The 16,164-nt window shown below is 46.7% G+C and overlaps 1 protein-coding gene across 1 annotated transcript in view; it reads left to right on the forward strand.

Moving 5' to 3' along the window:
• The window catches only part of MAML3 (mastermind like transcriptional coactivator 3), a 446,211-nt gene that overhangs the window by 421,304 nt on the left and 8,743 nt on the right, over positions 1-16,164 (forward strand). Inside the window, exon 3 of the mRNA XM_068990347.1 lies at positions 12,908-13,168. Coding sequence (XP_068846448.1) covers positions 12,908-13,168 — 261 coding nt within the window. The remainder of the gene's footprint in view (positions 1-12,907; positions 13,169-16,164) is intronic.

The raw sequence follows: 16,164 nt of genomic DNA on the forward strand, positions 1-16,164 counted from the left end.
GCCTCGCTGTGATCACACCTGGTTTGCCCAGAGACAGGTTGGACCATGAGAAACCCAGCAGAGTGGGCTGACACAGACCTTCCCTCCCCTCCTGGGGAGGGGGGAGACCAGGGGATGGCTTCATAGAAGTGGCTCTTCCCAGGCATTCTCATCTAGCAGCCCCGAGCCTCCCCTCCCATGGCTGCGGGGAGGACAGAGGACGTGACCAAGCCTCCTCTGCATGGCAAGCCCTCCAGCTCCAAGCCTTCCTTCCCTTCTTCCTGTCTTGTAGTGGCAGCCGCAGAGAGCGCCATTTGGCAGCGTGGTGGTACTGTTGTCTATAAATGGAAACACTGGCCTGACTCCCAGTATAACACAAGATAGGTCTCTGCAGCGGTTATGCAATCTGAGCTCTGATGACTTCATCGGAAGAGGGTGGGGGCAATGAAAGAGAAAGGTACAGGGTGGGGGAACAGTAGCTTGGGAGGAAAATTTTCCCAGGAGCTCACCTGAAGACAATGGAGACTCCTTTTTCCTCCCCTCTCGATTTTTAAATCAAGGCAACAAAGGCAGCAGACAAACGGGTAAAAAACCTCCTTCCTGGAGCCACTGACGAACCGCTTGCAGTCCATGCAGCCCCTTGGACACAGGCGGTGTCCCCTGCTGTGGAGCAGGTCTCAAGGCCCTGCACTGGGTTTTCTGACAGCCCCGAGGAGGAGATAGCCTGTAGAGCTCAACAGTGACGTTCACTCATCTCTCCAAGTTCTTAAATTCTAAAGGCTGGGCTGGTTCTGGCCATGCTCTGTGGTCTCGAGCCTAGAATGGAAAAAAACTCCTGAAAGCAGGGTGATGCCCCAAAGGAAAGTTTATCCAGGTGCATCAGAGAATTTTTGCAAGATGTCAGTCCCCTGGGAGCCTTCTCTGGGACTTGACGGCTCTTTGTTGAAGCAACGAAAACCTGCTTACTTGCTGAACCTGTAGCCAAAGCCAGTCTGTTCACGTTCAGGCCACGTCCAGGTCTGGACAGGAGACCTGCCCCTTAACAATGTCTGTTGAACACCCTAGAGTGTGAGGTGGGCTCTGGTGGAAATAAGACACTAGAGCCCCTCTCAAACTCACTATACTCCTGGTCTGTGTAGCCTAAATAATCTTTTTTTTTTTAATTGGAGGATAACTCCTTTACAGTGTTGCATTGGTTTCTGCCGTACGTCAACATGAATCAGCTATACGTGTCCCCTCCCCCTTAAGCCTCCCTCCCACCTCCCATCCGGTCCCACCACTCTGGGTCATCACAGAGCACCAGGCTGAGCTCCCTGCACTATTCAGCAACTTCCCATTAGCTATCTGTTTTACACATGGTAATGTATATATTTCAATGGTACGCTCTCAACTCATCCCACCCTCTCTTTCCTCCGTTGTGTCCATAAATCTGTCTCTATTCCTGCCCTGCAAATAGGTTCATCACTATATTTTTCTAGATTCCATATATATGTGTTAATATACAATATTTGTTTCTTTCTGACTTACTTCACTCGGTATGTGCGTGCGTGCATGAGTGCTCAGCCGCTTCAGTCGTGTCCAACTCTTTGTAACACTGTGGACTATAGCCCTCCAGGTTCCTCTGTCCATGGGATTCTCCAGGCAAGAACACTGGAGTGGGTTGCTGTGCCCTCCTCCAGGGGATCCTCCTGACCCAGGGATCGAACCCGTGTCTCCTGCCTCTCCTGCATTGCAGACAGATTTTTTTACCACCGAGCCACCGAAGAAGCCCCTTCACCCTATATAACATAGCCTAAATAGTCTTAATGAGGTTTAGTTACTTTCGGGGAGGCAAGGAGGGTATATTATAGTTTATGAATCCTCTAAATATTGGCCATTTATGTTGTTCCTTTTTCTTTTTTGCTACTCATGTGTGCCATTTTAAGATAAATCTTTGCACAAAGCTATGAATATTTCCAGGAAATGAGTCCTTTGAAATGGAATTTATGAATCTGATATACTCAAGTCTTTGATCACTCTGTCCCTCCACTCTGGAACCCAATTCCCTGTTGGCTAGCTGAGGCCTGCCGAGACATCACCTCTTCCAGGAAGTCTTCAGTCCCCTCCCAGGCAATCGGCTGTTCCCTGGTGAAAGGCCCAGAATTGTGGCTTATGCCACCTCCTCTTCAAAGATGTCATGAGTGGCTCAGGAAGGGCTCCTCCCTCCCCACCAGAATTGTGGACTGCTTGAAAACAAGCAAAGAGACCCTTTTTTTCTTTGCTCTTTTAGGTCAATTTAAATACTTTATTTCTTTACAAAATGAGACTTTATAATATTTACTTGAAGCAATATGTTCATAATAGAAAATTTGAAAGAGTTTAAAAACAAAAATCACTTATAATCCCCATATAATATGATCGTTCTGTGGCTAGTTAGTAACTGCTTTTTCTTCCCCTCTTTAGTATATATTGTAAGAGTTTGTATTATGTGATTAGATAACCTGAGAAGGCATGATTTTTATTGGCTGCCTAGTATTCATGGTATGGATGTACCATAATTTATTTAATCAAGCACCTATTGTTGCACACTAATGAACATTGAACCAATTTAGAGTTGCTTTGGTGGTGGAATTAATTACAACACAGGGATCAAAAGGACTCTATAATTTACATCAAAGGCAGAGGAAAAGCATAACTCTCAAAGTTGTGTTTCCACTGGAGGAATCTATGGTAACTATGTTCAAAGTACCGATAAGGACAAACGGTATTTTTGTTGTTTTTACCTCCATTAAGTCCTTGAAAGTCTGACCTTCTTATGGCTGATGGCACTCTCCCATCTTGCTCTGCATCGCCAACTTTAACCCTTTCTTTCATCTTCAGTGGAAGGTCCAGTAGCCTGGAGAAGCAGTCTGTGACAGGGTTATCTTTTTCCCTCCTCTCTAGTCATACATGATCTTGATCCCATACAACTCACCACAGACAGTCAGTTCAGTTCAGCAAATACTCTGTTGCAGCTGTGGACCTAGCTCTGTGCTGATGCTGGGAACGTGCGTGCGTGCTCAGACACTTCAGTCATGTCCAACTCTTTGCGACCCTATGGACTTTAGCCCACCAGGCGCCTCAATCCATGGGGTTCTCCAGGTGAGTATACTGGAGTGGGTTGCCGTGCCCTCCTTCAGGGGATCTTCCTGACCCAGAGATTGAGTCCTGGTCTCCTGCATTGCAAGCAGATTCTTTTCCGCTGCGCCACCAGGGAAGCCTCGGTGCTGGGAGACCCATAATGAAATCTGTAGACCTTGCAGGAGTGTTGCCATAAGGTAATATCCTACCAGAAAATCCCCGCTTATACGCATTTAAAAGGGCTTCCCTAGTGGTTCAGCAGTACAGAATCTGCCTACCGGTGCAGGAGACCCAGGATATGTAGCTTCTATCTCTGGGTCAAGAAGATGCCCTGCAGAAGGAAATGGCAACCCACTCCAATATTCTTGCCTGGAAAAATCCTGTGGACAGAAGAGCCTGGCAGGCTATAGTTCATGGGAGTCACAAAAAGTCAGACACAACTTAAGCAACAACAACAAAGCATGTGGAAAGTTGGAACTTCCTACCTCTCCACCCGTTACTTAGTAAAAAATAGTGGTACAATCATGTATACATACCATGATCATGAGCATGGAAAATATATTATTGTACTGGGCTGGAAGCTGGGAAGAAACATAGAAACACATCAAAACATGGTTGCCTGTGAGTGTTAAAAATGGAAGTTGCCTTTTAAAAATACTTTTAGAAAATACATTTTTTAATATTTCTTTATCTGGCTGCACCGGCTCTTTGTTGCAACAGGCAGGATCTTAGCTGCAGCATGTGAACCATTAGCTGTGGCACGTGGGATCTAGTTCCCTGGATGGAACCCAGGCCCCCTGCATTGAGAACATGGAGTTTTAGCCACTGGACCACCAGGGAAGTCCCCTTTCAGATGTTATTTTTAAATTTTCCCAGTGATTGTGGGGAGGGTGAAAATCGGCAAAACGTGTATTTGTTAAAGAGTCAAACGTGTGAGTAGGAATGCCATCCTGCTCACTGAGAACCTAGAAAGAAAATCAGGTTTAAAGTCTTAGACCTCATTATCCTAGGAATTAAGCAAGAACCAGAGACACAGCACTTCCTTCACCCTGACTTTCTAAAGCTGCATGATCAAGAAGTCATAGCAATAATAGTGATAACAAGCTACGTGTTATGTGGTCAGGATCATGCCAGTCACTGGACCCTGGAGTTTCTACCCAAGCCTATTGGGTTCCTCCACTGCTCCTTCTTAAAAGCCAAACAAAGAACTTTCCTGCATCCATTTAAACTGACTTAGCATTGCACCCCCAAGTTACTGTCCTGTGCATGATAAGCTTGCTAAATTGGTAAACTACCTCAAAACTCAGTCATCTTGGTGACACAGCCACATCATAAAACAAACTTTTTTATCCAAACTTCCTCAGTAATCTGCTGAAACAGAGGCGTTTATATGGGGTGGGTCTATTGGGGCACTGCTATGAATGTATTACAAGCAACTCTCCAAACCCACAGTGAAAAATTATTCTGGACAAGGACAAAGAAAGTCTTTAAAAGAAGCCACCATCCTGAAACCAAGTTTCTGCCCTGACACTTGATCAACTTCAAAGAGAATTCTAAGGTTTTATTTTATTTTGTTTCTTCCTTCCATTTCTGGTTGAATGGGCTAATCTTACGCCCTTTCTTTAAATGTCAAAGTTGATACCACAAAGGCATCCTAATTTTGGGTATCAGGCAACATATAAAACATGATGTATATTTTTGTGCTCTTTCAGCTTCATCCTTTGATCCCAATAGAGTGTCTACCTTTTGCTTCTATTCCCATCCCTCTCCCCCACCCCCCTCCTTCCCATTTCTCTTTACTCCAGAGCCCTCTTGGGTGGTCTGCTCAATTTAGACCAGATGCACATTCTGGTCAGTGGAAAAGTCAGAATCCCAAAGACTATGGGACATCAGGCAAGTTACTTAACCTCTCAGAGACTCAGATTTTTTTTGTTTTAATCAACAAAATGAGTTTGATTACACAGATGAAAACACTCATACGGTAAGGTACCCCATACGTGCTAGTTGTCTTCTGTTGTTGCTTTGGGTCTTTTTCATGTCTGAAGAGGGAACTTTCCTCAAATCTTAGCTTTCCTACTGTATATAGACCAGGAGACAGGAAGCCTAGTGGCGTTTAATGCTTTCTCCCTGAGCAAAGGAGTTGAATTGGCCTCACCCATTCCTGGATCTTGGCTGCTCCTCAGCCTTCACAGCAGAGCTGCAGGAACACTGACCTTTCTGGAAGAATCATGGCATAGGCTTTTTTTCCAGAATTCTTAAGCTTATACTGCCTGCACAGCCCTCTGAAAATTAGAGAGCTCTGTTCCAACTGCAGAAGAATTTGCAATAGAAACCTAAGTAGCTCAGCACTCTGACTTGCTTTGGAAAGTACAGGGTTTGTCATCTAATCAGGGCACAGACAGTGCTGATACCCCAGGTTGCAGTCAGTGCTCATACACCAGGATTATTTGCCCCAGTGAGTCTCAAAATATGGGGCATCGTGGTGATGGGAGTGTGTTTTCAGTTGCTCAGTTGTGTCTGACTCTTTGCAACCCCGTGGACTGTAGCTGGCCAGGCTCTTCTGTCCATGGGATTCTCCAGGCAAGAATGTAGGAGTGGGTATTCATTCCCTTCTCTGGGGGATCTTCCTGACCCAGGGATCACTCAGGTATCCTGCATTGCAGGTGGATTATTTAACAACACCTGGGCCACCAGGGAAGCTCTGTGGTTATCCTGGGGCATGTTAAATTGCACCCAGAGACTCTTGTTCTGGAGACCTGGAGTAGAGTCTGAAAATTTGCATTTCTAACGAGCTCCCAGGTTATGCTAATGATGCTGGTCCTAGAACCACACTTTGAGAACCCCTGGTTTAGCCCATCATGGTTCCCCAACAGCACACCCTACACTGAAAGTAGAAGAGGTTTTAGCGCCTTCTTAGCCATTTTCTCTCTATAGCTCATTCATCCCCAGAGTTTCCTTTGTCGAGGGAGGATTCCTACTGGATATGATTTCCATTTGAGGAGGTGGGAGTAGAGACCAAGCAGTCAGGTGGCCTCCTGAGCCTGAGAATGCCAGCTCACCACCCTGAGCCCCGGCGAGTCCACCCAGCTCCGCAGTGGGTGTTGGATTCTGACACGAAACTGCTGAACTCCTTCCCAGCAAGTGTGGTGTTCTGCGTGAAAAGTCAGCTTCCACCTTTGAAAAGACTCTCTCTTCCTGAAACTTAAAACTTGATCAGTACCTTTGCAGGAGAAAGCACCCCCGAGAGTGGTGATAGGTTGGACACAGAAGCGGCGTGACGTATAAAATCTAGACAAAATTCCATTTGGGCTTTTTGGGTTTTTTTTTTTAATTACTTGACCCGCTTAAGTGTGTGTGTGAAAAGCACAGATTTGTTTTCTGAGACATGCTTTTTGTTTCTATATTAATTTTACTTTTCCCTACCGTGAACAATCCTCCTGTCTCCCCCCATTTCCTCCAGCACCCGCTTCCTTCCCAATGACGCTCGGCGAGGAGAGGGTGGCGAAATGCGCCCGGGAGCGCGCAGCGATCTCACCCGCTGCGTAGCGGCTCTCAGGCCGAGGACCTGGGGGCCCCTGGGCGGCTCTCCCGGTCCCCTCGGCCCCCCGCACTGCCCCTGCCCGCGCCCGGACCTCCCGGTCGGTTTCTTTGTTAAGAACGCCTGCGCGGAGAGGCATCTTCTGCCCTTCAGGGGCGCACGGGTTCCACTCCTGACTTCTCAGTCCCCTAAGGGCTTGTAAGCACAGAGGCTCGAGTCGAGAGGCTAAATTACGCCCCAGGAGGCTTCTTAAGTAAAATCCTAAATTTCATTTAGGCTCTTCGTAAGCCCTTCGATGGCGAAGCCACTAAGCCCAGGCTCGCACGCCCCCAGCGCCGCCCTCCCCGCACCGGCTTCTTGCAGGCTGGGTTATGGGGGAACCCTGTCCCTCTCAGATGGTCCGCCCCTAGGTCTGGGGTACGCCACTGTCCCTCCCCTCTCGGGTCGCCACCGCCCCCATCACCTCCCCCAACTCCCGGCCCTTCCGTTTCCTTGCATAGCCTCCCCCAACCCCCACTTGAAATCTCCCTCCCCTCGGGCTGGAAGCAAAGTCGGTAATAAGAAACCAGTTCAGTGTCAGTCGGAGAGAGGGGGTAGATAACCCCAGAGATACACGGCAATGGAGAGAGAACTCGTTTTGTGTAAAGAGGGCCTCGAGTCACCAGGGAATTCCTGGATTGTCTTGGGCTGTCGTGTGTGATGTCCATCACGCCGTGCGAACACCATCTGCTCGGTATTATGCTCTCAGTTGCCAGGCTACCTGCTGTACGCAGTAACACTTGACTGCCTGGCTCCGCGCTCGCAGCGTTAGCCCAGACGCGCCGGGCGGGGGGACCGGTGGGGGAGAAAGGCGAGTCATGATTAAGCCATCTGCAGGCTGGGGGCGGGGGGACACGCCGCGCGGGCGGAGCGGGCGGGCTGGCAGCGAGGACCGGGCTGACACCACCATCTGCTGGGGCAGAGACAGAACAGCAGCTGTTCCTTGTTCCCCCCCGCCCCACCTGAACACCTGAAAAAAGGCTGAAGCCCTGAGCACCCTCCAGCCAGTTCTCCACTGAGCGCCCCCACCCCAGTCTCCATCACCACCCGCAGCCTCCCTTCCAAGGAGCCGGCAGTCTCTGGTTCACCGCCAGCAACCCCAGCCCTTCTCACCCGAACACTAAGCATTTCTTGAAAAAACGTAAGAGACATAAAGCTTCCCTGTGCACAGATTTATAAATAAACAGCTGGCTGCTCTTAAGAGATATTTTTACCACAGCTGTTTTTTGAAGTAGAAAACGGCCTCTTACGGAGGGAGGTAGGGTGTTTTTTATACCTCCTACCTCTCTCTCCACCCCATAGAAAATTGCTAAGATTTTTTTCCTGGAGAAGATACGTAAAATAGATTCATTGGTTTTGATGCCCCCCCCCCCCCCGTATTTTACTGAAGAGTGAGAGCTTTGGGAAATAATGAAGATCTATGTAGTCAATTGGATTTCTTAAGAGGAAGAGATGGAATTAAGATTCTGGGTGGAAGGCAAGGGAGGTCGTTGAGCAGGGGATGGAGTGGAGAACAAGCTAGTAATTAAAACTAAAAATACTGCATCACTTGGCTTCAAGGCATTACATTTCTGGTGACGAAAGCTCAGCCTGGTTTTCTCTAATTGCACACACAGTGTGTGTCCTCCTTAGAAACAAGAGCTGTGGCTTGAAGTCCTGAAATTCGACAGACTATTGCTCATTAAGAACTCTTAGGCTGGAGGTTAAAAGCCACCATGTCATGTGAAACAGCTAATGGCCTCAGCCAGCTCAATTTGTAAGGTGAGTCACTTGGCGCAGCTTCACACTTGGCATGCACACCTAAGGCTGGGGCCCTAGTGTCACTCACCCACTGTTGAATGCAGCAGAACTGGTTGGGAGAGGTGTATCAACCTAGGCTCACAGATGTTTCCTATGGAAGGGAGTCCTTTAAAAATGCACATAGCCCTCCTGCCTCTCGGGGTTCCATTCAAGTCGCTGCAGGGAAACCGGTCTTCAGGTCTTCAGTGAGAAACCTGAAAGGAAAATCTTTGAGAGGGAATCATTTGGGGAAATACAGAATCCTGGGAGGTAATAACCAAACTTTCCCTTTGGGAAGAGTTTTTCTCACTGTGCTTTTGAAGTACAGCACCACCCCCAGCCCCATCTGAAAGTAGAGCATTCCTGTGAAATCTTTTCTAAGCCGAAATGGCCTGCAGTGAGTAAGCAAACACCTTGGGACACATCTTGCCAAGAGTGTGCAGAATAAATAGAGATAAAACACAGATGCTCACAGAGTTCAAAGCTGTGGCGACTTGATGCGGAGATGCTGACTGTAGTTCCTGGGGGAGGAGCTTGGTGGCGCCACTCTCACAGCTGGGGGTGCCTGCTGTCTCTATAATCACTCTGCAAAACTGAACACTGATGATATTTTAGATTTTCACCTTTTTCTATAACCTCTAAAATCCTCTTCAGATGTCTCCTGGTTCGCAAAACCAGGTACTAGTGTAGGTCTTCTGTAAAAGCTAAGTGGCATAAAGTGAACTTTTGAAAAGTGGGTGACACCTGTATTTATTTTTGGTCCAGGAAGACAGGGACTAGAAGAGCTGAGATGAATCTATGTCCTCACCTCATTTGCCTCTCCCTTCCTTTCTGGGTGGAGAGAAGGCTGGGAAAGCAGCTCATCACTACTTACCACTTCTGGGCAAGCTCACCAGGTACTTGTGGGCTGACCTCATAGGACAAGAATATCTCAAAGTGCACAAAGATAAACGGGGCCAGCCCACACCAGACCTCTCATAAAATCGAGCTGAAGAAAACTTGATCTCCCCTTGGGTCTCATTTTCTTTTCCCACTGTCTCCTCCTTATCAAAACTGGAGATTTCAAATATGCTTAAATACTCAGAAAAAAAAAAAGCTGTATATCTGTATTTTTGCTGATTGGTTAACTGTCTGTTGTGTGAATTCCTTTGTTAAAGTGTTAAGTCAGTTGGCCATTTGTCTCCAAAAGTGGCAAGAAACAGCTTTATCCCACTGGAAGAAAGGGTTTGGAAAACAGGAGGCAAGTTTAGGGGGAAAAGAAGAGAGTAAAATATCTTGACCTCTGCAGGGATTAGTGTTAAAAGTAAACTTTTTGGTAGCATAAAATTCCAGCCATTGTTGACTATGCCGTATTTTCATTAACATAAATATTTCATAACTCTACCTTTTCATTGTCTATGTACAGAGAAAATACACAAGGACAATAAGTTTTAACTTCAGCAACATCACACTTGCATTTGAAAACTAGAGCACAGTGTATTTGTGGGACAGAAACTGTATATTTAGTTTACAAGCAATTCTTAGGCGCACTCTTGGCACCATGGACCCGTCGTCCAGGAAAAACCTGTGCTTATGGAAAGAATACTGAATTTAGTCTCAGAATCAATGTTTCAGTTCTATGAGTGCTGATTCTTCCATTTACTAACTGTGTGGCCTGGGTCACCACACTAACCAGAGCTTTTTTAAAAATATTTTTTAAAATTTTATAGAAGTATAATTGATTTACATTGTGTTTCATTTCTGCTGTATAGCAAAGTGACTCATAAATATATATACACACACACATTCTTTTCATATTCTTTTCCATTATGGTCTGTCACAGGGTATTATATCCAGTTCCCTGTGCTATACAGTAGGACTTTATCCATATAAATGCTTATCCACCCTATATATAATAGTTTGCGTCTGCTAATCCCAAACTCCCAGTCCCTCCCTCCTCAACCACTCTCCCCTTGGCAACCGCAAGTCTGCATTCTGTATCTGTAAATCTGTTTTTGTTTCATAAATATATTTATTTATGTCACATTTTAGATCCTACATATAAGTGATATCATATGGTATTTGTCTTTCTCTGCCTGACTGGCTTAGTCTGATAATCTCTAGGTCCGTCCAGGTTGCTGCAGGGGCTAATATTTCGGTCCTTTTTCCCACTGAGTAGTATTCTGTTGTATATATGTGTCTCGTCTTTATCCACTCATCTGTCGATTTAGGTTGTTAGGTTTAGGTTGCTTCCATGTCCGGGCTATTGTGACTAGTGCTTCTATGATCATAGGGTTGCATGTATCTTTTCAAATTACAGTTTTATCTGGGTATATGTCCAGGACTGGGATTGCTTGATCATATGGCAACTCTATTGTTAGTTTAGCACTACTAACTCAACCGTCTTGAGCTGTTGTTACCTGGATGAGAGGAGGAGTGGGTTTTTGTTTGGTTTTTTTGTTGCTTGTTTTGTTTTGTTTGGGTACTGGAGGGAGGGAAGGAGATCCAACACAATTCTATATTTTGAAAGGAAACTCCCCTCAGGGTTGACTGTATTGACACTGAAGAAGAAAAGTGAAAAGAGGACAAATATTAAAATCCAGTTTGCAGTTTTTCATTTAGGATGGCTCAGAGGAGGCAGATAAAATTCATGTTGTTCACAAAGCAGGCTTGTTAAATGCATTAATGAAGGAATGCATTAATAATGATGGAAATACCATGGCAAACAGAAGTAATATATAAAATTTGATAACTACTAAACATCCATTTAAGGTGGTCACTTTTGTGTATACATCTTTATAACCCTAATTTCCTTCACTACGTATATCTGGGACTAATAACCAGCGTGAAAAACTGAGTATCTAGATTTTACAGTGAGGAAGTCTTTCTTAAAAATCCAGTCTAACTGCCTAAAAAATGTTTGATGTAGATTTATTCACATTTGCCTCTCCTGATCTAAGTCTCATAACTGTCTCTCACAAAATGACTGTGTATGTCCTTATATGTGTATCCATTTAATTTGTATACTTCTCAGACAGCAGCTTCTCTTTGTTCAGATTAATTTCTTGAAACTTGAGTGAATTAAAGGGAATCGTTCTGCAGAATGGGCTTCCCTGGTGGCTCAGAGGGTAAAGTGTCTGCCTACAATGCAGGAGATTGGAGTTCAATCCCTGGGTCGGGAAGATTCCCTGGAGAAGGAAATGGCAACCCACTCCAGTATTGTTGCCTGGAGAATCCCTTGGACGGAGGAGCCTGATGGGCTGCAGTCCATGGGGTCGCAAATAGTTGGACACGACTGAGCGACTTCACTTCACACTTTTCTGCAGAATGATCAGATAATACTTTGCCATTACAAGGTGTGCTTGGTAGAATGAACAGGAAAGGAAGCATCAAGAAACTACATCTTATGGCCACACACCTACTTTTCCCATCAGCTGTTTTTTCCCGATGGTCTACACCGTTGGGCTCTTACTTCCCCTCTGAGCACAGTCTCAGAGGAGTCACCTGGGCTGTGTATGAAGGGCTCCCTATCTCCTGTTCTTTAAGGACTGGTCCTTAAAAGTTGACATCCTTTGACTGACATAATTATTGAATCTAGAGACCCAGTTCAAGCTCCAACATTTAAATTATCTCAGACACCTGAGACTCAATTCTGTTTTTAAAGATGTTAGGAGATTCCATATCTTTGGTCAGTGTAACACATTCCTAATTCTCCCCATCAACAACTCTCACTAGCAGGATTTTTTTTGCATATGTCAGAGCTTTCAAATGTCACAATTAATTAGAATTTCATCAAATAGCAGTTCTGTTGATTAATCAATTCCAGCAGCATTCTATAAATGTCTCTCCTACTAAGTAGCCCATTTTGGCCAGGCGGGCAGTAAAGATGAAGAGGTGGTCAGGCTGCCTCATATCAGACTGAAAATGAGCCCCACCTGAGGGCTTATTCCTTTCTTTGGAGGAACACTTATGGTTAGCTGAAAATGCAATTCTTATTCTTTAGCCAATTCTATCAGAAACAGGGGCTTCCCAGGTGGCTCAGTGGTAAAGAATCCTCCTCCAATACAGGAGATTTTAGAAACATGGGTTCCATTCCCCAGTTGGGAAGATCCCCTGGAGTAGGAAATGGCAACCCACTCCAGTGTTCTTGCCTGGAAAAAGCCCATGGACAGAAGAGCCTGGGTGGCTACAGTCCCTGGGGTCACAAACAGTTGACTCGACTTAGTGACTAAGCAGCAACAACATCAGAAACAGACTGGACCTGGCCTCAGACTCCGCAGAGCCGTTACTGGCCCCCTCTAGCCTCTCCAGCCCACTGTGTTAAGAGATTGGAGGACCGCTGTGTCCTCTTTATGGAAATGTAATATGTGCCACTAGGGATCCGGTAGAGAGGGAATACCCCATGCGCCATCCCCCTGTGCTTTGGTTCAGATGTGAAGTCACCACATTCACTTCTTTTCTCTCTTCTCTTCCCTTCTCTCCGTGTCCTCCCAGGAGCAGCACCCAGTGGGGCTTCCCCGGACCACGGGCCCCATGCAGTCCTCTGTGCCCCCAGGCTCAGGGGGCATGGTCTCCGGAGCGGGGCCTGCGGGGCCAGGCTTCCTGGGCAGCCAGCCCCAGACAGTCCTCATGAAGCAGATGCTCATTGACCAGCGGGCCCAGCTGATGGAGCAGCAGAAACAACAGTTCCTGCGGGAGCAGAGGCAGCAGCAGCAGCAGCAGCAGCAGCAGCAGCAGCAGATTCTCACAGAGCAGGTAACTCATGCCTATGGCGGGCTTCCTGCAATTCGCAAACATTTCTTCAGGGCCTGGTGTTCGCAAACATTTCTTCAGGGCCTGGTGTCTGAACGAGTCTCAGGTCTCGTCCTCCAGCAAGAAAGTCACTGGCCAGCACTTCCCAAGACTACAGAAGAGCCTGCAGAATGTAGACCTTTCCATTAGTTAGGTTTTTTCCTTAGAATGCATTGGTTTGTTCTGAAAAGACAGGCTTCAGCCATGCATTTGAAGACCCCCTTGCCAGAGACCTGTCTTCAAGTCTGGCTTTTTGCTTCTGGTACCGGGGTCTGTGGAATCAGCATGTGGGTGGCGGGGGTAGAAGGGAGCTGGCTTACATTCTTCATAAATTCTGATATTCCCAGCGGGAAGAAAAAAAGAAAATAATTCAGAGAACTTTGTTTCTTGGAGGAAAGAGTCAGAAGGGGGGATTGAGAAGAATTCTCACAGCGTTGGTCATGAACAATGGAACGGGAACAATTGCTGAATAATAGGGCCCACAGAGCCACTTGGAAACCTGAACTCCGGGTCACAGAAAGGGTGCAAACTTGAGAAAAAGTCCCAGCAGCTTTGAAAACAGCTCAGGAAATCTTTGAGTTAAAGGCCTAACACAGAGAAAGCTTTACCTGAGGCGTGTTTGACCACCGTTGACACATAATTCCTCCAGCTTTGAAAGGAAGCCTTGCTGTGGGCTGCCCCTCTGAGTTTCAGTGTGTTTTGTTTTTCAAGAGGCCCTTGCCTTCTTTCGTGTTATCCTGAGAGAGGCCTGAGATCCTCCATCTAGGCCGTCCCTAGATGGCTCCAGTGGAGGGGTCTGAACCGTGCATCTTGCCCTTCTATTATAGGAATCGTGAGGTTATCATCTAAGGCTCAAGGTCCACAGTTACCCTTCTAGAATGTTCCTAATAGGATCAGACTTTGGACATTTATCAAGCATCCTCCACCACACCATATCTATACACGATGCCGTGTAGGACCAGGGGCACGTTGAGGTCCTTAGTGACCAAGAGCAGCATTCAAAGTAACACCAGTCATCCCCCCAAACAGAAAAATTGTACTGTTGAGCACAGTTCACTTAGGTTCCCTTTTCTGCTTTTGTTCTTGAACAGCTGTGTAATTATCTCCCTTTTTACCGAGGTTAGTCAGCCACCTGGCAGCTCTTGTACAAACAAACCTCTGTCCCTCTCACCCTGCGGAAGGTGTGTGACAAGGAGCCACACTGATGTCTCTCAGACAGTGATAAATGGGGCGACCGAGGGGAACGAGGGGAAGCTGGGCTTTGCAAACCCTCCCCTCAGCCAAGCCTAGGAAATTTCACATGTGCCTGATCCTTTAAGTGACTGTCTTTGATGGGTATGCTATGACCGTGGCACAAAGGGGAGTCGGGGTAACCAGGCCAAACTTGGCTGTGCCAGGCCAGAGGAGTCCCCACTCAGTGAGACCAGCCAAGCCCAGGAATGAGGAAGGAGGTGGAAGGAAGAAGAGCCACCGAGGATGGTGCCCACCGACCACGGGGGGAGAGTGCGGGACCCTGCAGAACCCAGGACACAGAAGACAGACATAGGGCTCCTCAGAAAAGCTGGGAAATGAGAAACTGCAAGAGAAAAAGAAGAGAGAGGGTGTGTAATTCCTTAATGACTGTGTGTACCAAGAGCTGAGGAGGGACCAAGGAAAGAACAATTTACTCTGGGCCACATCTTTTGCTTCTGGTATGATTCTGGGAAAAAAAAAAAAAAAACAAAAAAAAACACCACTTCACCTCTCTCATCTGCCAAATAGATTTCCCTATTTCCCAGCCTTCTTCCTGATGTTCTCATGAGTCACGTGTATAAAACCCTTAGGAAACAGCGCAAGGCGGGGCTCTGTCACATGACCCTGGTGTCACGGAACACGACTAAGAGCTGCAGCTGTCCGGTGGGACTGGCCAGAACTGAGGCAGAGGGGTGGAGCATGCCGCCTGCACCTGGGGACAGTGCTTATCGATGCACCTACCTGGGGGTCTACACTCTCGAGGATGAGTGTGACCATATCAACGCCAAGCTGATTTTCTTGGAACCTACAGCAGCAGAGAAAGTATCCTGCTGCTGCTGCCGCTAGGTCGCTTCAGTCGTGTCCGACTCTATGCGACCCCATAGATGGCAGCCCACCAGGCTCCCCCATCCCTGGGATTCTCCAGGCAAGAACACTGGAGTGGGTTGCCATTTCCTTCTCCAATGCATGAAAGTAAAAAGTGAAAGTGAAGTCGCTCAGTCGTGTCCAACTCTTAGCGACTCCATGGACTGCAGCCTACCAGGCTCCTCCATCCCTGGGATTTTCCAGGCAAGAGTACTGGAATGGGGTGCCATTGCCTTCTCCAAGAAAGTATCTTAACATTTTCAATTTTGCCAGCAGCATACTGGGAACACATGGGTTTCCCCAAAAGAACATGGGAGGGAAAACGGAAAGATTGGGGATCTTGCATATCTTTGGGAACATTCAGATGGTTCTCAGTGGACTTAGAAATCAGAACAGAGCAAGTAGAAACCAGGTGTGAATTAACATTTAATGCATGTTTCTCAGAGCACAGAGTGTGTCAGCTGTCATCCGTTCACTAAGGTTCATTGGAACCTGGAATTTTAGATCTGAAAGAAATGTTAATCATGAAGTCTCTTTATTTTACACATGAGGGAAACTGAGGCAGGGGAAGCTTACGTGATTTTTTTTTTTTTTTTGGAGCTTGCAGAGCCAGTGAGAGCCAGAGACTGGTCTGGTACCTTGGGCCCCCTGATTCCTGACCCACAACCCACCACCCCAGGCTACTTCAGGGCTTGTACCCATTTGTAGATGGGACACTAAAATTCTTACATAATATGGGAAGTTTGGCTTCAGAGAAGCTTTTAAATGCTCAGCTTACTTTCAATAATGTTCGTAGACTGCTGCCTAAAAGATTAGCATGGTTTCTTGTCTATGCTGTGTCTACACAATTAATTCATTTCAAC

The sequence above is a fragment of the Capricornis sumatraensis genome, chromosome 17 (genome assembly GCF_032405125.1).
Source record: "Capricornis sumatraensis isolate serow.1 chromosome 17, serow.2, whole genome shotgun sequence".
NCBI classification, from domain to species: Eukaryota; Metazoa; Chordata; class Mammalia; order Artiodactyla; family Bovidae; genus Capricornis; species Capricornis sumatraensis.